The sequence below is a fragment of the Mauremys mutica genome, chromosome 1, assembly GCF_020497125.1.
Source record: "Mauremys mutica isolate MM-2020 ecotype Southern chromosome 1, ASM2049712v1, whole genome shotgun sequence".
Taxonomy (NCBI): domain Eukaryota; kingdom Metazoa; phylum Chordata; order Testudines; family Geoemydidae; genus Mauremys; species Mauremys mutica.
In genome coordinates this window covers 171,550,360-171,575,151 of record NC_059072.1, presented here as the reverse complement: position 1 = coordinate 171,575,151, position 24,792 = coordinate 171,550,360, and the positions used below count along the sequence as shown (strand labels likewise).

The window sequence follows — 24,792 nt, the reverse complement described above, 5'->3', positions numbered from 1 at the left end:
GAGGTTGAGGGGATGGTCAGGTTGATATATTTTTTTAAAAACTGTTTGTAAAAACAATCACTTTTCTTATAAACAAAATAAACTGAAGTCTTAACAGTTATTCTTAAACCCATTGATAATTAGTTCACTAGCAGCAGTTTGTAGAAAGGTGATTGAACAGCAGATGAGCCCCCAATTGCCCTGTTATTTTGGGGGGAAAGCACAACTCTCTGAAAGATTAATAGTGCATCAGCTTCATGGGATAATCAAAGTGCTGAATTTATTCTGGACACCCACGCTGCAAAAGAGTAACCTCTGCATGCTATGATGTTGCATAATTACACAACATTTTGAACTGTAGATCAGTGGCTCTCAAGCTTTCCAGACGACTGTACCCCTTTCAGGAGTCTGATTTGTCTTGTGTACCCCTAAGTCACACCTCACTTAAAAACTCCTTGCTTACAAAATCAGACATAAAAATACAAAAGTGTCACAGCTCACTGTTACTGAAGAATTGCTTGCTTTCTCATTTTCACCATCTAATTATAAAATAGATCAATTGGAATATAAATATTGTATTTACATTTCAGTGTATAGTATATAGAGCAGTATGAACAAATCATTGTCTGTAGGAAATTTTAGTTTGTACTGACATTGCTAGTGCTTTTTATGTAGCCAGTTGTAAAACTAGGCAAATATCTAGATGAGTTCATGTACCCCCTGGAAGACCTCTGCATACCCCTAGGGGTACATGTACTCCTGTTGAGAACTATTGCTGCAGATTAACATGCCCTGTCAGTGCAACAGTATGAAGATACAAACTTTGTGATGTATTATCACAGAATCACCCAACCCTCCAGCTGTTTTATTTATCTGGATTTGTCTTGAAAGAAGCAAGTTTTTGTGCATAAGTATAGTACTACTGTGGCCATGATGAAAGCTTTGCCCATCTCTACTTAATGCCCAAACCTTAGGGTTTCTAGTCTACTGCCAATGGAAAGTAGTTACTCTTAATATGAAGTATGCTAACAGACCCCTCAATGTTCAGTTGAATTGTGCAAAGTTTTCATTACTAACAGATTGGGCCAGTGATCTAACACATTTCCCTGTTGCTCTAGAATCTAATCCTTCATTTTTAAATGTCTCTAGCCCTTCTGGCTCAGAAGATAACCTTTACATTATGAACTGAGTGCAAAATTATCCAGTGGTGTCTGCCTGACTCAACAGAGAGCTTGAGACATCTCCTCTCAAATCTGTTAACTTCCCCTAATTCATTAATGGAGTGTCAATACTGAAACATAATTTTAAAATATAAATTGTCAACATTTTGCCGCCAATCAAAACAAACAATTAAAAAAAGTGTATGATCATGTAATGAGGATCAGCACAATCTGTGAGCAGCATCTTATTCTGCGATCAGAAGAGGGTGCAGCTTGGGAGAATTCTACCAGTTATTCCCACCCCTCCACTCCTTGCATCCCAATTTGCCTCCCAGAGAGTAAACCTAAAACTCAGGTCAGGGACTCAAAGTCTCAAGTAAGCTACAAACCTCACAGTGACTTTAGGGTGGATTTTGAGCAAACCTGGGTAGGTTCAAGTTTTTGGGCACAAAATGATGTGAAAAATGACCAGATGCCAAACAAAAAAGTAACAATTTTCACAGGTTTTTTGTTTTGTTTTCAAATGAAGCCTAGGGAATGAAAAACCAAGTGAATCGAAATTGGGGTAGGTGGTAAGGTCCACCCAAATGAAACCACCAAAGTTTTCACTAAACTTCACACTATAGTTTGCTACATTGTGTCTCAAAGCTACATACAATGAACAAAGCCTGCTGTGTTACTAACATGTGCACATAGCAGCCTTTTGTGCAGAGCTTCCCCCCAACCCACAACCTTTCAAGAAAATTCATCTGCATCCTGCTTTAATGGAAGTCCCTTAAAATAAGAGATAGACCGAAAACAAAACCTTGGAGTCAAAAGCCCCTGAGAGTTATAAGTTTAGATCCAACCTCCACACCTCGGGCCCATCTCTATTTAAACCACTGCACACAGTATAAAAGCTTCCCTCTGAACAATGGGGATGCTGGTTTTTTTAAAGAAAGTCAGAGGTAGCTTCCAGTACGACATAAGAGATACAATAGCAACTGCTAGCAGAGACCAGCACAGCTCTGACTTATGTAGCCAGATGGAGGATCTCTTTTGGCTGGTTTGCCAGAACTGCTCCTGAGGATCAACACCAATTCTTAGCCTGACACTGGGGTTCAATAACACACAGGATGCACACCCACAGGGAGTCTAGTTGCCAGGGGAAACACTGCTGCCAATTGGTTACATCTGTTGTAGTGTCGGCCTCCTATTGGCAGGCAGACAACAGCTTGCTGTACTGCAGCAGATGCGTGCATAACAGAGTCAGCAGCACTCAGACACTGCTTAGTGTTCGGGTCAGATCCATGCAGCGATAAATCCTGATGTGAATGATTTTCAGCACGTTTTTCTCAGAAACTAGGTTTTTGTTTGTTAAAAAACAAAACCAAAAACACCTAAATTGAGATTTACATTGAAAGCTGTTGACATGGATGAAAGACTCCAAATCCTCATCTCAGTGGATGAGCGCTGATCTTAGAGTGAGAGACAGAACAGTCAGGATTTAGTCACAGCTTGGTGCCCTTCTAAAAGGAGGTCGTTTAATGCAATAACCGTGGCAGCAAAGTCAACCAGCTCCACAAAGTCTGATGTAATTATGTTAACGCCCATAATGCCTGGCTTCTGTGTCTTTACCCAGTTCAAAATCATAGGCAGGTTCCTAAAGAAAAAAGAAGGATAAATATGTTAACCAATATAACACACTGATATGGAAGCACCTTGATTTTGCTCTACATGTAACAGTTTGTCTATGAACAGCATGTTTGCACAGTATCCTTTAACCTCAAAGTAGCACACAAAATCTATACTAATATATATGCACCCTTAAAATGCAACCACCTCTGGGGAGAAGGGTAGCAGAAAACAGCACACTGCACAACCATTTTTTTTGGTGTGTGTGTGGGGGGGGAATAGAAATATTGGTCAAAGTCACCAGTGGAAACCGCTGCTCTTACAAGACATACTATAGGATTCTTATTGACTTCACTGAACAGTTAGGACCTCAGAATTTAAGGTCCTGCAACGGTTTCTTTGTTCTTGTTTTGTCTGAGTATATAATGATCTGAAGGCTTAATTCATAGCAATTAGGTCTTGTGTTATTACTTAAATCATCGTAATTAGGGATGGATGAAATGGTTTGGATTACTAAGAACTGAAATTTTTTTCAGTCATTTCATGAAAAGAACTTGAACCAAGGGTTTGCAGAAGTTTTTGTGCTCCTTTAACACTACAGCAATGGGGTTTCCACAGGAGCCAGAAACAGAAGTAACTTCTCCTATAAGTGCCATACAAGCAGATAGAAAGGCAAGCTGTCTGCCCCTTGGAGCTAGCAATCCCAAGAATAAAAGTAATAATAAACCACAAAGGAAGTCATCAGTAAACAAAAGGAAAGGGATAAGGGCAAAAGAGTAGTGAGAATGAGAATGGTGATGTGAGTTTTGACACATTCTTATAATATTGCACATTTAATATATACTATAGAAGAACCATATTGTATCCATGCAAATAAAAAACTCTCTAGTAAGTATCTTCAGTTAAAATTAAGAAATAATTTTAAATGTGTAGCGCTTTACTCCTTAAAACACATGCCTTTATTAAAAAAGAAAGATGAGTGAGGTGATATCTTTTCTTGGACCAGCTTCTGTTGGTGAGAGAGACAGGCTTTTGCGCTTACACAGAGGGCTTGTCTACATGCAGCTGCACTGCCATATCACTTAGGTTGTCTACACTGTGCACACCACCTCCAGTCTGCACCGGCACTTTTAGTTGTTAAAAACTTTTTATCATTCAGGGAGTATTTTTTCACACCCCTGAGCAACAAAAGTTTTAATGATGAAAGTGCCAATGTAGACAAAGCCTTAGTGAAGACACTACCTATGATGAGGATGAGGGGTTTTCTCCCATCAGCACAGGTACTCCACCTCCATGAGAGGTGGCAGCTATGTCACTGTGAGAAGCCCTCACGTTGACATTGTGCTGTCTACACTAGGAGTTCAATCTGTATAACCGTGTTGCTCAGGGGTGTGAATTTCCACATCTCGAAGGACATAGTTATATCAGCTTAAGTCTGTAGTATAGACCAAGCCAGAGCTCTTCTTCAGGTCTGGGAAACTTACCCAAAGTGTCACAGCTAAATAGAGGATGGAACAGATTGTTTAGTCCAAGTATTTAACACTCAAGGGACCACTCAAGGTGAAGTGGCTTGTTAACACCCCTCTGGTCATAGGGAGGAAAAGGAGGGACAAGAAACAGCTGGGTGGGGGTTGTTAGTGGGTTATAGGTTGTTGTAATATGATTTTTAGTGTCAAGAAAAGTTATGAATTTAAGCTCCCAGGCTCATCCTTTTTCTGAAAAGTGTTCACCCACAGGTGATGTGATGTTTTTGTCTTTTATCATTTTCCTGTGTGAGTTCATTCAAGAGACAGCACACCTTTCAAGATCCATGGGTCCTACACATACCTATCACAATATGTGTTGTACCTCATCCAGTGCACTAAATGCCACAGTAGCAACTATGTGGGTGAAACCTGACAATCACTATGCTCTCAAATGTTCCACCTTGTATGTATTTGCGACACTGAGTAAGTTTCCCAGACCTGAAGAAGAGCACTGTGTAAGTTTGAAAACTTGAGGCTCTCACCAACAAAGGTTGGTCAAAGAAAAGATATCACCTCACCCACCTTGTTTTTTTAAGTGTCCTGTGTTTTCAGGAGTAAAGCTATACAAATTTAAAATGGTTTCTTAATCTTAAAGATATTACCTCACCCACCTTGTCTCTCTAATATCCTGGGTCTGACAGCGCTACACACACTCTTAAAGAAAGCATTTTAGCACCATCTAGTGTTTAATGTACAAAAAACAAATCAATTTGTTAGTCTCTAAGGTGCCACAAGTATTCCTGTTCTTTTTTAAAAAAATACAAATTGCAATCTTGGAAAACAGGAAGTTCAAAATCTTTGGATCAGTTTACTTGGATACTAACATTATTTCATTATTTAGCTTTAGACATTATTCTGTCAGACTAAATTCTGTGGAAAGGCAAGACACAGGAACTCCACATCCTAACTTCAACCATAGGAACTTCAGTATTTCTATTATGTGGATATTTAGATTCTGACCCTCTGGGCCTCTGAGGAGGATTTTAAAAAGAAAATAGAATCACAGAATTGTAGGGCTGGAAGGGGCCTCAAGAGGTTTTCTAGTTCAGTCCCCTGCACTCAAGGCAGGACTAAGTATTTTCTAGACCAGGGGTGGGCAAACTACATTTTAAGCTGTCCGGCAAGCTGCCACTGGGGAGCGGGGTCTGGGGCTTGCCCTGCTCCGGCATTCCAGCTAGGGAACCAGGTTGGGGGGCTGCACCACACAGCTCCCGGAAGCACCCGCATGGCCCCGCTCCAGTGCTAGCAGGCCACTCCATGCGTAGGAGCTGGAGAAGAGACATGCCACTGCTTTCGGGAACCACTTGAGGTAAGCTCGGCTCAGATCCTGCTCCCTGAGACACTTCCCATGCCCCAAACCCCTGCTCCAGCCCTTATCCCCCTCCCACCCTCCAAACCCCTCAATACCAGCCCAGAGCACCCTCCTACACCCCAAACTCATCCCCAGCCCCACCCCAGAGCCCACACCCCCAACCAGAGCCCTCAACCCCTCCCACACCGCAACTCTAATTTTGTGAGCATTCATGGCCCGCCATATAATTTCTATTCTCTGATGTGGCCCTCAGGCCAAAAAGTTTGCCCACCCCTGATCTAGACCATCCCTGACAGGTGTTTGTCTAACCTATTATTAAATACCTATAATCATGGTGATTCCACAATCTCCCTGGGCAATTTATTCCAGTGCTTAACCACCCTGACAGTTAGGAATTTTTTCCTAATGTCCAACCTAAACCTCCCTTGCTGCAATTTAAGCCCATTGCTTCTTGTCCTATCCACAGAGGTTAACTAGAACAATTTTTCTCTCTCCTCTTTCTAACAACCTTTTATGTACTTGAAAACTGCTAAGTTCCCCCTCAGTCTTCTCTTCTCCAGACTGAACAAAACCATTTTTTTCAATTTTTTCCAATAGGTCATGTTTTCTAGACCGTTAATCATTTTTGTTGCTCTTCTCTGGACTTTCTCCAATTTGTCCACCTCTTTACTGAAATGTGGCACCCAGAACTGGGCACAATACTCCAGTTAAGGCTGTATCAGTGTGGAGTAGAGCAGAAGAATTACTTTCCGTGTCTTGCTTACAACACTCCTGCTAATCCATCTCAGAATTATGTTTACCTTTTTTTGCAACAATGTTACATTGTTGACTATATTTAGCTTGTGATCCATTATGACCCCCAGATCCCTTTCCACAGTACTCCTTCCTAGTAGTCATTTCCCATTTTGTATGTGTGCAATTGATTGTTCCTTCCCAGGTTGAGTACTTTGCATTTGTCCTTATTGAATTTCACCCTATTTATTTCAAACCATTTCTCCAGTTTGTTGAGAGCATTTTGAATGTTAACCCTATCCTCCAAAGCAGTTACAATCCCACCCAGCTCGGTATCATCTCCAGACTTCATAAGTGTACTCTCTATGCCGTTATCTAAATCAGCATTTCTCAAACTGGGGTCTGCAAGGGCACACTAGGGGGTCCATTGATCCTGCTGATCAACTCCTCCCCATCTCTCCCAGCACCTCCTGCATGCCAGGGAACAGCTGTTCAGGGGCATACAGGAGATTCTGGGGGAGAGGGGGAGCAGGGATGGGGGTTGCTCAGCAGAGAGGGTAGAAAGAGGCAGGGAAGAGGAGAGGCATGGGTGGAGCGGGGGTGGGAAGAGGTGGGGCAGGGTGTGGCCTTGGGGGGGAAGGGGTAGAGTGGGGGTGGGGCCTAGGGCTAAGCTTAGGTTGATTTGATATTATTTATTCTTGACAAATCCATGCTGTTACTTATCACCTTATTATCTTCTAGGTGTTTGCTTGCTTGCTTGCTTATTTGTTCCATTATTTTCCTGGGCACTGAAGTTAAGGTGACTGATCTGTAATGCCCCAGGTTATCATTGTTCCCCTTTTTATAGATTGACATAATATTTGGCCTCTTCCAGTCCTCTGGAATCACTCCTGTCTTCCATGAATTTTTGAAGATAATCGTTAATGGCTCAGATATCTCCTCAGTTAGCTCCTCGGATGTATTTCATCAGGCCCTGGTGACTTGAAGCCATCTAACTTTTCTAAGTAATTTTTACCTTGTTTTTTCCCTATTTTAATTGATGGGGCGGGGGGTGTATTGTAGGAAAAAAACAATAAATACCACTAGAAGAAACAATGATTTTCCAAAGAAAATCTAGAATCAGGCTGTTATTCACTTGGGACTGAAGATTCAATGAGTTTTCCAGACAATCAAAGGTCACATGCTAACTGGTTTCCAGTGTTGCCCATTTCATTGTTTTATATCCAGTTCAGTAGGTGATATGGTCATTTTGACAATCAGACTCACAGTAGCAGCTAGCACCACTGTTACTAAATGCACAGGACTGGATGCCAGTCTGTATGTTACCAAGCTTTGATTATATGGTACGAGTAGAGCTAAGGAGTAAGATCCGAGGCCTTAAACTGCAAAAAGGATCACTATTCACTCTGTGATTTGGAATATAGGCTACACAATGTTAATATCACACAGCAGAATCATTTGGGTCCAATTCTGGGAAATGATGGGCCCTGCACCTGCCCTTTAAGTCATTATGAATTACAAGGGTGCAGCAATGTTCAAGGTCAGGCCCTTTATTAGTTGTCTTATTTATGGATAACCACGTAGCCACAATTAGAAAACTCCTATTATTCATCTCTCTCTCTCTCTCTCTCTCTTTTTTTTTTTTCGGTCTGGAGAAGCAAGACACATTTACGGCCATATCTTGTCCTATGTGTGTGTAAGTGTTATAGAAGTCACTGGGGTTGGTATGCACATAACTCAGAGCAGATTTTAGTCCACAGAAAATGAAATCTGGTTTTCATGTAAGAGATAAGCTTGTTTTTCCTCCTCACTTTAAATCAAGAAGAGTTGAGGGTACCTATTTTCTCTAGAGACACCATTTCAAATTGCTCTCTGCTCACAAAAGAATATGAATTTGGTCTTGCATTTTGTCAGCCAATATCATGACTAAAAGGCTTGCACTTATGCTCGATATATAAACCATGAACCATTTTCCCAGCATCCTTTGTACTTATGCTAAAATAAATTGTATTAGTAGAGTGCATGAACTCTGTCCTTGGGTACGTGTAGGAGCTGTTAGGGATAAGATGCATGTCTTGTTAAGGCCTGACAAGTTGCACGAGGTGCTGGTACTGAGGAATAAGGATGGTTGGCATGATGTCTTTGTGACCTGAAAACTAAGTTCAAAATAAGATAAGAAACTGGTAAGAACTGGGTGTACCCTACTTTTGTTGTAAACAAGGGAATTATATGAGCGAAGTAAGTCCATAATTTTGGAGCAGATTGCTGTGAGACTCTACTTCCCAGATTGGATTGGTAAAGTATTAGCCCTTTCCCTTTTGTGTTGTGCTTTATTGTCTTTGACTAATAAAGATAGCTGAGCCTTATCTGACATCTCATCAATACCCTAAATTGAACCCTACCAACATGTTCTCTGTGGATATTTACACATAAAGGGATATTTTATGTTTTAGCTTAACTGCAGGGAGTGAGATTCTTGCAGTCATCAAAAATAAGTAACAATATATCCTGAAAGATCAGCTACTTCTTGTTAATAATTCAAGCACAGGCCTGGTAGTTACTTGCTTATTCATCGTAACTTCAAGGTAAAAGTTTCAAACAAGGAGCTGTAGAACCAAGACAAATCCTTACCTGTGAACAAGCGTATTTTTTAGGCCACGGATTAGGTGCCGTGCAATAGTTTTGACCCTGGGTGTGAGAATAGCTTGAGAAACATGAAAAGTTCCATGTTGAGCCCGCTCCCCAAGAGTGGTCTCTAAGAACTGTAATAGCTTGTGCACGTTGGTTGTGTTTGCCCAAGGTGCTGGCATTTTATTCCCTGGCCACAGGAAGGGATATTCCTGATACAGAGGGTAGTGGTAGAAAATGAGAACCTAAATAATGGAGAGAAAGATAGAAAAGGATGCAAATTAAACCGAATCATGATGTTTTGGAACCAAATTTTGCATTTAAGTATATCCATGCAGTCCCATTGAAGTCTGAGTACACATGTGTATAATCTGGTGACAATCTGGCCTCCTGTCTTTAAACTAGTACACTGAATACAATTAATTCACTGGAGTGTTACCATAAAGGAGAAAATCATTTTGATTAGCTGCAAATTCAGGACTGCATAGCGTTTCAAGTGTCACTAGAGAAAAAGGAGAATTTACAGTATGAAACTGAAATCACATTCCAAGATGTATTACTTAAACAACATTATTCTAATCTTACTCTTAATATTTGTCAGACAGCATTGCCAGAATGACTTTTATCCCAGGAAAAGGATGGTGGCAAGTCAGGAACTAAAATACTGTGTAACTCAATTCAAATTAACTTGCTGTGACATACTGGGCTGGCTCATATACTGGCGTTCCACTACCATTTACTGGATGGAACACCAAAGACAATCTCATTGTCTGCTATAACCTCCACTGTGCCTTCTGGAGCTGAGATATGAGTTTTATTCCTGGTGTCATATGAAATAGCAGTTTATGAGAGTCCTATGAATATCTGGGAAAGGTGTTCAGATCCAGAGTTAAATATTACATTGGGATTCAGTGTTCTAGTTCAGCCCATCAGGGAGTTTCAAGCCAGATGTGTGCTGTTTGCCTCTATATCTGGATCTGAACATCTTAGAAGTTTATAAAGAAAATGGATCTTGAGTTCAGATCTGGATCCATCTCTAGCAAATCTGGATACCGAGTGTTACATCCCAATCTGTTTGTTTCAAAGTGTCAGATGATTTATTGAGAGCTAGCTATATCTAAAACAGAACACCTTTCATTATCTGAATTGACAAGGGGCTCTTTGCTTTAATCAGGTAGAATCCTGGAAGCAGACTGAAGAGGACTTGCTCAGAGGAATTCCTCAAAGCATGACTGCGCACACACAAATTTATAGTTTTGGAATTAAATGGAAGCACTGGGAGTCTTTTGCTTCAAGACTGAGCATTAGTGAACTGTAATCAACAGACACCATAGTCACCAACCAAAGCTCAATCATCCACTAATGTGGATAGAACACAGACCGTTTGCTCCTAAAACACAGATGAGATAAGATACTATGCATTAGTTTTTATTCTTTGTATGGGCTAGTTACTGGAGGACGTGTCCTCACAAACACCAAGCCCACACTTTACAAAAGATCAACTACATATGCAAGTTTGTATCTTTGTTGCATATTTGTGAATTCCTGCATAATAGGGCCCTGACCCCTAGATGCCACCGTAATACAAAAAATAAAATAAAATAAAATAAAATAAAATAAATAATAATAATATGCTTGGAACCCTAGTCAGACACTCTTTATAATTTGAATTGTAACATTTTGGTTTTAGACTCATTACATATCCTTTCCCCACCTGCTGACTCTTCTCCCAAAGATATCGCAAGGTCACATTTTCTACATATTCCATTGTGCAAAGTTTTGATCCAAATGCTTCCCGGATCCTGTTAATCAGGTATATGTGGTGCTCGTCTTCCATTGCATAGAAGTGATTGAAATCCAAGAAGACAGCTTCTTTGGGGTGCTCTGCGAGGAAGGTGTTTATCTCCATCAGTCCATCCCATACTTTGATGCCAAACAAACCATGTATGAAGTAGATCTCCTGTCCCACTTCTCCCGGTTTGGAAGATACGCGCAGATCAAAGTAGCGGATCCCACCTTCCAGCTGCTCTTTGAAGGTCAGGTTTTGAGTCACTGACCATTTCTTCATCAGCTTTTTCACCAAAGAAATTTTAGCCAAACGTTTGATTGCCGTGGCTTGATCAGGTCCCACAGGAGATTTCTCATCAACCCAGTAGCTGAAAGAATCATGTGATCCTAGAGATAAAAAAAAAGTCATTTTAATGTTATAGCATTGAAAATAATATTTCATGTGTCCAATATGGCACAAAGGTCTAGTGTTAAGGTACTGGACTGGGATTCAGGAGATTTGGGGTCAACTCTTGGCTCTGACACAGGACTTCTTGTGTTACCTTTGGCAAGCCACTTCATCTTTAAGTCTCAGTTTCCCCCATCTGTAAAATGGGAATACCACTTCCTTTGTCTTATCTATTCACATCTGGGAGTTTTTTAGGGTTACAACTGTCTCTTAAGATGTTTGTACAGTTCCCAGAATGATGCTAATAGAATATAAATAATAAATAGCCATAGTAAGGAGACTCCTCTGTCCCATTATCCTCTCCTGTGTTCATAGTCCTCTGTCCATCGAAGAAACAAGCAAGCTACTTCCATAGATCTTCCACTGTGGTGGCACAGGGGTTTAAATCTGGTCTTGTGCTTGTTGATGAATTCAGCACTGAGCCCTAAAATGAACCAAGATTCTCTTTTTATATTGTATTTATTCCTTGCTGTAGTGGGGTGCTTACCCGTTCTGGCCCTGAAAGGGTTAAAAGCTGCCCTGGAGGGGGCTATGGTGGGGAAAACCTACGCTGATTGGGGGAAGCAGCCACAGCTGGGGCCACGCCCCAATCAGGCCACAGCTGGCCCTTTAAGGGGGCTGAGGGCCAGAGGCTGGGAGGTGTCTGTCTCTAGCTTCTGAGAGAGAAGGGCCTGGCTGCCTGAGAGCTGAGGAGGGTACCTAGGTGGAGCAGTGCTGGGAAAGGGCAGAGGGAGCTCCAGCCTAGTAAAACCCCAGGCTGCAGGCCTAGTTAAAGGCCTCCAAACAGGTACTTGGGCTGCAGAGCGGCAGCCCAGAGACAGGCACAGGCAGCAGGTCCTAACCCCCTTGCTGATGATGAATGGTTTACAGACTGCAGTCTGCCCCAGTGAGCGGGGGCTAGACGATGACTGGCAGTAGCCACTGAGGCAAGGTGGGGATAGAGGGTTGGGGGTTCCCCTGGGAGGGGAAACCAGAGTGAGGTGGTACTGTGGTGGGCAGAACCCCGGGCAAAGGGCACTGGGGTCTGGGAGAGACGTGGGGCCAGCGGCAGGCAAGACACTGGCCTGCAGAGGGCACTCCGGGCTGGAAAGAGCTAATTCCTGAGACGGCCAGCAGGAGGCACCGCACCGGTGAGTCATCACCCTGCAACACTTGCCTTACGATCATAACTCATGTAGATATCATATCTACAGTTACTTAAAATCACACTTGACTGTGGGGAAACAACCTAAGACACCAAAGCTCTTGGTTAATCTATGGGACAGAGACCTCAGGCTGTGGCTGGGTGAAAATCCTCGCAATGCACTGCCAATGAGTCTTAGCTCTGACCATAATGAATCATTTCCAGGCATTAGATGACTGAACTATCTCCATGCTCAGCTAGTCCTTGGCCTTTCAGCTGTCACCGACAACCATGTAGCGGGTAGTGTCAGTTGTAATGATATTGTTTTGTTTTGTATTTGTGGATACCTCTATTCCAGGAACAGGACTGAGAGCAAACTCATTTCAAACAGGCTTTTCACTGGCAATGACTTTAGATCACTACTGACCTTGTAAAAATGCAGGAAGGTGACTAAGAAATGAAAGATTCCCTCTCACATCGTCAATCACCTGACAACCGAGCCATCATCCTGCTGCCCCACCCAATCACTGCAGGAGAGATGGTAACGTGCCTGTGACACAGGGTGTCAGCATTATGGACATGACAGAATCTGGCAGGGAAATCATGCACCTAACCACAAAATAATGCTCATAAATAAAGCTCCACACCTCACAAGTCTAATAAACAGTTACGAAAAAAAACAACCTAGTAAGAAAGAAATCAAGAAAAACCCATTGTGGATTATGTCTTCCTAGTTACTGCTAGCAGGACACAAGAAAAGAGAGGCTGGGAGCCCCTGAAGAAGTCCTGACCTGATGGCAGTGGGAAGCATGCAAGGGCAGGAAGGATGATCTTAATTGGAGCAGTAACTTTGAGGGGAGGTGGGGCCAAGAACATAGTACTTAGACTTGGAGTCCCTTGTCAGAAGCAACATTAGGCAGATCTGGGGATAGAAGTCTGCCTGCCAAGACTCCAGGTTTAGCTAGATTTCCAACATCCACCCCAGGGAGTTCCATCCTGGCCAATATGCTAGGGCTTTGCAGACACAATCCTTCCTCTGCAGTCCCATCCAAGAAAACAACTAAGTGGTTCTAGCCTCTCTGCTCCCTGGCTCCTTCTAGTCTCCCAGCAGAGAAGCTGCAAGCTGTTAATTGGGCTTGACCCACTAGCCATTTCCCTGGAGGAGATAGGAATTCCTGCTCTTAGAGCAGGAATTGAAGGAGCAAGCTACATCCAAATAGCCCTGCTCCTACTGCCAGTCTGAATCTCGGGGATGATGCCCAGCAATGCTAGCTCCCTCAGCTCCTGTCCACTTGCTGAAATATAGGAAGCATACACTGACTCCACCAGACTACATAATATTCTAGTATATTACAGGTGCCAACATCCCCTTGCCTCCCATCTCTCCCCTCCCTGAAAATCCAGCAATTCCCCTGCCACTCCCCCGAATACTCCCACACAATCTCCTTGTCTGATTTTTTCCCCCCTCTCTATCTGTTTATTAGACAAGCATCTCCTGTGTTTGTGCATGTGCTCACTTGAAGACTAATATGTTTCCTGTCATGCTGCAGCATCAGAGCTGTAAATGAGATTATGATCTCAACAGGATTACCTTGTTAGGGTTATTAAATCCATGTGGAAGCATAAGCTGTTCACAAGTCAAACATCAATTTGCAAGATTCCAAAGCATGCCAACAGTAATAAGCATGAGCAGTTCCCCTCTATTGTATAACTCCACACACAGTCATGTGTGCGAGAGGGGGAGGAATCTCTCCTTCCCCAATCAGCGTGGTGGAATAAGGGAGAAGGGAAGCATGTCATAATTTTGCAGTTTCAAGAAAACAAAGCTATTTTGCTTTGCTTCCCCTAAAGAGTAAAAGGTTGTTCCCCACAAGTCTGATCATATATTTTATAGTTACAAGACCCTCAACCCATTGCAGATTGCAGCATTTAACAGGATAAATGAAACTAGTGCAAGACAAAGGGGTGTTTCTCAGAACTGGAGATGAGTAATGGCATCAGAATTTTGTGTTTTCCAATCTACCTTCATGCATGTGGCTTTAGAGAAATGGAGGTGAAAACATGGAGTCATAAAGCACAGGAGCATCTAATCCAATCCAATCCAGTGCAAGCATTCATGTACGCCTACAAACATATTACTAAACAAGGGAATTCTGTTGAGGGCTGGCAAGTATGTTCAATTTAAACATATCAATATAGGAAATATTTAAAACTTTTTAATGATTTTTACGTACACACTTCAGAGACTGGATTCTTAGTGAACTGGAGAAGAAACTCTTTCATGTTGCTACGTTAAAAGTCCCTATATCTATGACTTAAATGAATGTTAGTAAATGTTTTGAGACTGTGGATAAGTGACCCTTGAGTATAAAATATTTTATACATAATAAAATTAATTAATTTTAAGACTTGCCCAAAGTCTTTCTGCAGACCAGAAGCATAATGGAGAACAGAATCCAGGCCTCCTGAATCTCAATTCGCTACCTTCTCCACTGTACTGGGGAAATACTCTCCTTGTGAGGTGTTTTGTGACACCAGACGTTCATAGTTAGTATTCTGATTACAACAATATTAGAACTGCTTTGGTGCTGCAGCTTCAATGTGAGCCTCACTGCCAAATACCCGTAGAAGTCAAGACTTAATTTGGAATCATAGGAATGCATAGGTTATGAAATACAACACTGGAACAAACCATTTAATGGTCTCTCTCTAGTCCAGTATCCCAGCTCTCCACCAGCAAAGGTTGGATTCGTCAGGGAAAGCTATACCCTCTCCCCTGTCTGCCCAGGCATTCAAATTCCTTCCTGACACCAGATTGTTACTATGATAGATAGCTCTTGTAATTTTATCCTAGCAAGTGCAACTGTAGATTCATGAATCCTTTTTCACTTCCACTATGCCAACTCCCAAGTTAATTGTGTGTTAAATCTATTGCCTTTATTATCTTTCATTATTCAAGAATGTTTTTGTTCTATTTTCTTTGTTTCAGTTGTTAAGAAGCAGCTTTTTAGCTTCACATCTGTAACTATTTCTAAATTGCCCATTCTTCATGTTTTTCATGTTCCTTAGAATCATGGGATCAAATTAATTAGTCAAATCAAATGAATGCAGTTACATTACAAAAATTTGGCATTATTTGGTCTTGGACTTAATTTTTATTTTCACTGTTTTGTGTGGGTTATTAAGAACTGATTCCTTTTTCTTGTTACTGCATAAAGTTGATAATCAGAGAACATTGTATAATGGTTAGAACATGGTATCTGGAAACAAGAATTCTGGGTCCTATTCTATTAATGACTTCCTGTGTGACCAAGCATGTCATTTAACTTTACCCTAACAGGATGTTGTGAAGATTACTGTGTGTGCACAAAAGGATTTGAAATTTTTCAATGTAAAACAAATTTCAAATACAAAATATATTGTCTACACACTGGAACAGATATAAAATACCCTTTCCTAGGCAAAAGCATATCTAACATCATCTCTACGAATCTAGTTTTCCTGACTGTGAGGTATATTAGGCTGTGGACTAGTCTAAATAAGTGAGGGAAACCCCTTTTCTTAGGACTCTTAGAACCAGGCTGGACTTAAACACCAGACAATACTGAAGGGGAACAGTGCTGCATTTTCAGGGAAATGGACTGGATGAGTGGAAAGATTTTTCTAATTGTGGACATACAAGGTATGATTACTGAAAATTAAATAACTTTATGTGTACTGTTTCAGTGGGTAGCTGGCGAGGTCCACAAATGGCACCAGCATATTAACAGCATTAAAATGTCAATTGTGGACTCTGGCATTACACCTCAGGATTACCTTAGCTGCAGTGACGCCAAACTTCTTACAGCAAGATTTGCTCTCCACCTAAAATACATTTGCCATTTATAATCAAGAAAATATAGATTCAGCACAAAACCACAATCAAAAACAAAAGCATCTGGAAATACACCAATCAGGCTTCAAAAGCAAAAGATCTGGGAGCATCACGGAAAAGCTACACAAGCAGCAGCCAAGGAAAGAACAATATTCTGCTATTTTGCACGGGTAAGCTCTGCTTTGTACCAGCCATGAGGTACATTGAATGAGACAGAAGCACCTCTGACAAACCCTGAAGGCTTCTGGATACAGGTCATTAACAATCCAGATTTTCTAATCAAAAGATTAGCATCTTAAAACATCTTTACTAATCCACATTGAATAGCACGTTTGACTTGCTTGTTACCAGGCAAGAGGGGGGGGAGAAAGTTAGCCATGATTAACTATATGATCCATATGAACTATCTAGATAAGCATGTCCATTTTTGAATAGTATTCTAACAAAATTCCTTAGTTAAATGTAATACAGCAATTAAACAGGGGGAACACAAAGTCTAGTAACTTAAAGCTTCCTAGAAACTTGTAATTTCAGTATCAGGGATAGGGTATTATAATTGGGGGTGGAGGGAGAATGGTGTTGAAGAAATAGTTGTTGAAGACACAATACTTGTATGTTAACGTTCTTTTCTACCGCACCATCTCAAATCCAGTCCACTGTTATTGGCTGTCAGCTGTTGGATGGCCTGTGCCAAATTGATTTGGTGATCCTGGTCTAGTACTTAGTGTATTGCTGTCAGCATCATGAAAACCTCCACCACAACTGGCTGTCTCAGCGGAGTGGAGCAGGACATGGAGGCTACACAACCTTGAACCTGGACTGAGGTTCAGTAGGGAAGTGGTTTCTAAAAAATTTACACCATTGTACCTGATGGTGAGTGAACAGAGGACTTGAATCTTGGAGTATGTTTGGCCCTGGATCCTCCTTGGAAAACACAGAATCTGTGTCTTGTTAGCCTAGGCCAGAGTTTGAAAAAACTTCACTTGCCTCTCTAGTGTATCAGTTCTTTTCATTGCAACAGGAGAAAATGGAATATTTGGTACCAGTGTGATTAACATCTTCCCCTGTTCGTGAGCTCTGGGCTGTGTATTCGCCTGCATGGAACTCAGAGCTCAACATTATTGCTAGGGAACATTAAGGTCAACCACAGTCCCTCACATGTTCCCACCAGCCCAGTTCATTCAATGATTTAGAAATACTTAAGCCAAGTAATAGTAACTTTTAACTCACAGCAAATTGGGCAGATTGTCCCACAAGGGAAATGAAGTGAGAAATCCAATAACTTCCTGACTCCCAGTTAGAATAGTGGAAACAGAAATACCAGGAAACTACAGGATTTCCACAGTGGATCGTCACATCTCCCCACACTCAGTGGTGGGAAATAATGAACAGTAAGCACTGACGTTTTAATGAAAAAGAAGGTGGGAAGATTAATTTGTGATGGAATTAACTCTTCTCCCTAGGAAAGTGCTGTGAATGCCCATTCACCTTGCAGTTATCTGTAAGTATCTTTTTGGGGTCCTGAGATGCTGAACACAAGGAAGAATTATTTCCAGAGAGACATGGGAAAGCAGAATTTACTTTCATGAGGAAAGCCTGTAATGTTCTGGGGATGACGTTGTCTTTATATAAATTGCAATAGGATATCTGTACTGAAAGAGCCACCAAGTTCTGACACTTGCTTTTGGGATTCCTGAGTGGCACCATTGCCAGGAGTCAGCCAATGGCTCTTGTGACCCATGTTGCCAGCAGAGATTTTGGCTGGAGGGTTTCTGCTTCTGACTACTTATTAAGAGGAGTTAGGTCTTAGAGCAAGGGGCCTGAGTTCATCCCAAGACAATGGGTGGCTGGGCAATATGTGACATGTGTTGCTGCAGAGGCCAAGACACAGTTAAGGACCTACAGGAGGGAACACTGGACTACTTAGAAGACGTGTATTTGCACAGGGGAGATTTTTCAAAGACTTACTTCTGAACTGGTTGAGGTAGGTTTTCATCCTCTTGTTAGACCCTCTGGTTTGTATTCATTTTGTCCACAGGGTCACCACACTGTCCAGTGGAAAGGGACATGTATGAAGAGACATTGCACTGATCCAAGATTATGCTCTGACACAGTGAGGGTCAGTGGGCTGTGATCAGGCATGGCAGAGTCTGCCCTACCTCAGATACATAACAGCACTAAGAAGTTGCACTTTTCTTTCCGGGCTGTTCTGCCACTTTGTGGTAGCCTACGAGGGAGGTACTAAACCACAGGGCCCAGGGAAAACAGCCTTTCCTTGTTATGATACTCCCCAGAGAAAGAGAGGAAGAGCTAGTATAACATCTTGCCACTGCCCTCCAAAAAGAATAAAAGCAACGTTGAAAAGAAAGGTGGGAGAAAGCAGAAGCATTGAACTTTTTTATTTATTTTTTTTTATTTCTAGCAGGGGGACTTCTTACACCTGGTGTTTCCTAGTAGCAACAATGCTGTCCTCTTGCCTCAGCTTTCCAATTAGACCAAAGCAGTGTCCATCACTGACAAGTTGGAGATGATGTCATGATCCAGAGATCCTTGCTTTCACTGACTACATTCTCATGAGCGGGCATTTTTTGTCTTATTAGTTTTTCTACCCTATTTTTCAATGCTTCATGTAATCTGTGTAGCTCAACACTCTAATTTATACTCAGAAATGGTCTCATCAACACAGGAATTGCCACGCTGAATCAGACTAATGGCCCAGTCAGTCCAATAACCGGTCTCCAACTGCAGCCAGTATCAGCGGCTAATACAGAGAAGTGCAAGAAACCCCACAGTAAGCAGTTATGGAATAACCTGGCTACCAGGAAAGGCTCTTTTTAAGACCTACTAATCAGAAGCTGCATTTCATATCAGGTTTTCATCACTGCTGCGAGATTATTTTCCTCTAGTGGATGATGCATCATTGCTTGGTGAATGTCCACTGAGTTGGGCAGGAAGCCAAGGAATGGGGATCCTCTATTTTTGATCTTTTTTTTCAATCTCATATGCTTCACCTGTCACACGAGTCCAAACTTTAACCCAACAGATGGTCAGTTCAGCTGTCTATGCACTGATTCAATGACATTATCCCCTCAGTCAGCAGCCCATTCCATCAGGACCCCTATAGAGACCTGCTGCCATTTCAATTTGCTCCCTCCTTGCATGGGGCCACAGGGTGAAGGCCACCTACTTCTCTTTGAGGGCCAAATTTTCCTGGGGCACAAAAGGTCTCATAAATGAAGATGGGGAAATTGACATAGAGAAAGTGACTTGCCCCAGGTCTCACAGACAGAACCCAAATCACCTGTCTCCAAGTTCACCCCAAAAATTTAACCTGGTTTCCACTTAACTAACACTTTCATTTAACTTAGCCAATTAAGACACAAGACACCCAGGGAACTTTGGGTCAGCAATTACACATGCATCAAAATAATCTTGGCTACACCCACCTTTGGGAGGTGCTGAAATATTTGTGTACAGTTGCACCCATTTAAGGTATGTCATGCACATCTCATTCTGTGAGCAGCATATGCAGCTGTGACCTCTTTTTCATGATTGCATACATTCAGAACTTGGAACTATTTTCCCTTAACAGCTTCTTGTGAATTCAATAAACCAAAGTACACCCCTTCTTGTTCTGTGTAACAGATACTCACTTTATCATATGTGGGGCTGGTAATATTGCCTATTAAGGTTGCTTGACACTTTCCCCATTGTAAGACCCTTCATAATATTGCCACACTTTAATTGTTGGGGCTGGGTTGTCTACATCAGGTTGAACATTTTTTGGAAAATTTCAGCCAAATCTAAGAACGCAGCTAGGGAAAAATACATAGTTGTGCGCATGTTAAAAGATTCCAGCAACTTTTTCTTTTAACAACTTGGGCACCTCCATGCTTTGGAGCGGGTTCTGAAATTTGGCAGGAGATGGCCTTTTTGACAGGGATGTGCCTTTTGCCCTCCCTGTAAAAATCTCCTCAAACTGGGCCAAGTTATAAGCCTGTGAAAAATCACATGTTCATTAGAGACGGATTCTAGCAGCTAAAATCTCTCACTGAACATGCTCCATCAGCTCACAACTCTGTTGTGTGGGTGGACTGAGCATGTGCTATTCCTTCAGAGCGACTGAGCATGCTTCCTCCAATCCAAGGCTAGTACAGGGGTGAAGTCAGACTGTCCAGGTAATGGCTGGTCTAAGTTGGGCCCAGGCACTGGACCTATGAGCAGGGACCTCGCTCTCTGGTATTCTCAATGATCCCCCTGCAGATATCCAGGCAGCATAGAGGAGGAAATCACATGATTAGAATGCAGAGGAGGCAAGGAGTAGAGATGGGGGGAGAGAAACTGACTGAGTAGCTGGGCAAAGAGACTGGGAAGAGAAGCCTGGAGAGCAGTGGAGGCTGGAAACTGGTGGGGGATGGACAGAAGGGCTGGGACTGGTTGGGCAAGGAAACTGGCACATAAAAACTATCATAAAGCATATGTACACATGGAGGGAGGAGTGGTGGCAAGATAAGGTTGCATAAGCGACCTTAATTTGGCTATCTCCTACCTTTTGAGTGCTTGACTTTGCAATCATAGCAATGTTCTTTTAATGTATTTTTGTATGTGTAAAAGCAGCAAAGAGTCCTGTGGCACCTTATAGACTAACAGACGTTTTGGAGCATGAGCTTTCATGGGTGAATACCCACTTCGTCGAATGCATGTAGTGGAAATTTCCAGGGGCAGGTATGTATATGCAAGCAAGAAGCAGGCTAGAGATAACGAGGTTAGTTCAATCAGGGAGGATGCCTCCTACTGCAAGACAAACCCAAGAAAGAAACCAACAGGACTCCACTGGCGATCACATACAGTCCCCAGCTTAAACCCCTCCAACGCATCATCAGGGATCTACAACCCATCCTGGACAATGATCCCACACTTTCACAGGCCTTGGGTGGCAGGCCAGTCCTCGCCCACAGACAACCTGAAGCATATTCTCACCAGTAACTGCACATTGCACCACAGTAACTCTAACTCAGGAACAAATCCATGCAACAAACCTCGATGCCAACTCTGCCCACATATCTACACCAGCGACACCATCACAGGACCTAACCAGATCAGCCACACCATCACCGGTTCATTCACCTGCACGTCCACCAATGTAATATATGCTATCATATGCCAGCAATGCCCCTCTGCTATGTACATTGGCTGAACTGGACAGTCTCTACGGAAAAGGATAAATGGACACAAATCAGATATTAGGAATGGCAATATACAAAAACCTGTAGGAGAACACTTCAACCTCCCTGGCCACACAATAGCAGATCTTAAGGTGGCCATCCTGCAGCAAAAAAACTTCAGGACCAGACTCCAAAGAGAAACTGCTGAGCTTCAGTTCATCTGCAAATTTGACACCATCAGCTCAGGATTAAACAAAGACTGTGAATGGCTAGCCAACTACAAAACCAGTTTCTCCTCCCTTGGTTTTCACACCTCAGCTGCTAGAAGAGGGCTTCATCCTCCCTGATTGAACTAACCCCGTTATCTCTAGCCTGCTTCTTGCTTGCATATATATACCTGCCCCTGGAAATTTCCACTACATGCATCCGACGAAGTGGGTATTCACCCACGAAAGCTCATGCTCCAAAACGTCTGTTATTCTATAAGGTGCCACAGGACTCTTTGCTGCTTTTACAGATCCAGACTAACACGGCTACCCCTCTGATACTTTGTCTGTGTAATTATTTATGTAGTGGCATCTGTCTAAAGATTCCAACCCTGCCTATAGTTCCCAATCAGGAACTGAGATCCGAGTGTGTTAGGTTCTATCCTTGCCCGCTAACCTTAACCTGGCCTCCCACAATGCACCTGAAATGGAATTTGGAGGCTACCTTCAGCAATCAAGTTTGACTAAAAATATTGCTTCTTAGGATCTGACTCTCTCACACCTTTGAACAGCACTCTTTTCTTTATGACTTTACCAGTCTCCAGGTGCTGCATAAATCCTAGTATCAGTCTTTGGAGCCACCCAGTCTGCCACTATGATGATCACTGAGCCATGTTATGGTTATTTTACATGCTTAGAACCAGAGGAGCAAGATCCTGGTTATCCCTGAATGCATGTACAAGGTGGAGAGGACTGAGACAGGAGGTACATAGACTTTTCTCCTCCTAACACAGTGGAAAAACAAAATCCTCATGCTTCTTCACTTCAAGGGGCAGGAGAGTCATAGTGAAGTCTAAGGCGTTATGCATCCCAAACACTAAATACATGGCTGAGGCACATCAAAGTCTTGTGCACCTCCAGCCCATGCACCAGCTAGTGGTCTAAAACCAGGTCGATAGGAAGGGCCATGACACACCTTCAAACCAGTAACTGAAGAGCTGCCTTCTCATCTCTAAACACAATGCCTGCCTCAGCACTCTGCAAGCACAATGCCTCCAGCAAATACCACATATAGTTCAAATTACTAGTTTGGGCACAGTAAAGAAAGAAAAGCACACAGTAGCACTAGAAGTGTGTCAAAATTACAAGACTTAATATTTCCACTGGGTGGAGGAGCCACACCAGGCAGAAGATACAATACACCTCCCAAGACATGGTGCTTGCGGATGTTACGTCTTTCTCTGGGTATGAAGAGATCACGAGAAACCATTTTGAAAGCTAGAGAGACCAGGCATGCCAAGGGCTAGAGGGGCTAGCAACAGCAATCAGGCCTTAGCCATGCAGTTATTAGCTGGGACCAGAGACATGAAGGAGGCGGCTCTGGCCAATGGAGACCAACCATTAGATAGAGTTAATGGCTCGCTGAACTTATACAGCTGTGACTGCAGGAGAAAAGGACCTGAGGATGTCAGCCCTGAGCTAGGGGATGACCCGGGAGGAAGAGGCCCATAGAAATAGCAACGGAGGCTTGAGGTGGCTGCTGTGTGCAGGGTCTCTGAGTTGGAACCTGGAAAGTGGGCAGGTCTGGGTTTTGCCCGGCCACAGGTAAAGTGGCAAGAACCCCTAAAAGGAGACAGGGCTTATTTGGGCACTGAACAAAGGGGCTGAAGACCCTAGAGAAGGAAATTCGATTGTTTATTTATTGGACTCTTTAATAGCCTGGAAGGTGTTCACTTGGATTTTGTGAGTTAGCCAAATGGCCAAGCCACTGAAAACTCAAAGGTTGACCAGCAGCCTGCAGGGAGCATCAGGGGCGAGAGGACGACTGTGGTACTGCCCCTCGTTGCTAGGAGGCACTCAAGAGGTGAGTGCTCCTTTACAGCATCCCTGCTAGTGAAGCCACAATTTGATTTAGAAAGCAGGTAAATAATGATCAGGAATGTAATTTTTAGGCTAAAATTCTACCAGTGCAATAGAAAAAGATATTACAGTTAATGATCACAGTGGGACTTGGTCTAAGAGCACAATAGGTCTTTTCCATTTGTAATTTCTGTGAAACCAAGTCTACCTGCTGTGAATGCTTCTGAGCCAAAACATACTAGCTAGGACGAAGTTAATGCCCTAGTGCTTCATTCTCTAGTCTAAGGTATCACCCAAATGCTATGAATTCCCCTAATCTAAAGAATGAAATAGTAAATGCTTTTGCTCATTACCATGACCCAATGTGCGGAAGGCTGGACTAACCAACAGCTCAATAATGTTTCAAGTGAACATCTGCTAGCTTGCTTTGCTGGCTCCTTGAACAATGGGGACAGGACAGCAGCTTATCATGATCTGAGTAAGTGTTTAGGACTGCAGGGGGAGAGAGTACTTGCGTGTCAGGGAATAAACAGAAAGTTCAGCCTGTCCTAATAAAAAGAATTGTGTCAGTCTGATGAAACTGGGAAGCAATGCTATATCCAGCTAAACCATTCCACAGATACTGACAAAGATCCCAGGCTGCAGCCAGGATGTCAGATCTGAACTGTAATATTGGAGAAATTGTTTAGAAAAACAATTCATTGGAAGTGCAACCACCACAAATCATGCCCACTGTTGCTCTGAATTTTGTCAAATGAACAAGTAATCAATGATTAGATATTCTCACCAAATTCTTTAAAAAGGAGGTTTATTTACTGTGCTAGAATAGTAGCTCAGTGAATACTAATGTAGCACAAGCAAAACTTTGTCGGATATATCACTTCTCACACTTATAATGGAGAAAATAAGAATACCAATAAAGACAAAAGTTAAATTATTTTTGTTAGGAGGCGGTAGAAGAGGACAGAAGTGTACAACACTAGTATTTTTCATATATATATATTTGCACTGAAACATTTGTCACTTTGTTTTGAGCAGTACAATACCCTTTTATATTTTGCGTTCATGTTAAAAAAAACCTTCAAAAACGCCAATTTTAAACCCACCTTCATGTGGACTAGAAGCATTTTTTACTAAAATGGGCTTATTTTCAAGGGAATTAGTTTAATGAAATTAATAATTGTTTCCAGCAAAATTAGCCCCCTTAAGTATAACACAAAATACATTAAAAATGATGAGTTAATTAATCTTGGGTGATTTTTTCCCCTCTCTCTCTACAAAAAGGTATAGTGGTATCTTCCTTGGAATGAACCATAACGGGGAATCTCACACCTTTGTCTGGATGATACTAGATTGTGCTGCATTTTATTCTTGATG

At 42.2% G+C, this 24,792-nt stretch overlaps 1 protein-coding gene across 1 annotated transcript in view; it reads right to left on the bottom strand.

Moving 5' to 3' along the window:
* Positions 1-2,618: 2,618 nt before the first annotated feature.
* The window catches only part of PLCXD2 (phosphatidylinositol specific phospholipase C X domain containing 2), a 30,129-nt gene continuing 7,955 nt past the window's right edge, over positions 2,619-24,792 (bottom strand). The window contains exons 2-4 of the mRNA XM_045002190.1: positions 10,666-11,126; positions 8,955-9,196; positions 2,619-2,781 (exon numbers count right to left, since the gene is read on the bottom strand). Of these exons, the coding sequence (XP_044858125.1) occupies positions 2,619-2,781; positions 8,955-9,196; positions 10,666-11,126 (866 nt within the window). The remainder of the gene's footprint in view (positions 2,782-8,954; positions 9,197-10,665; positions 11,127-24,792) is intronic.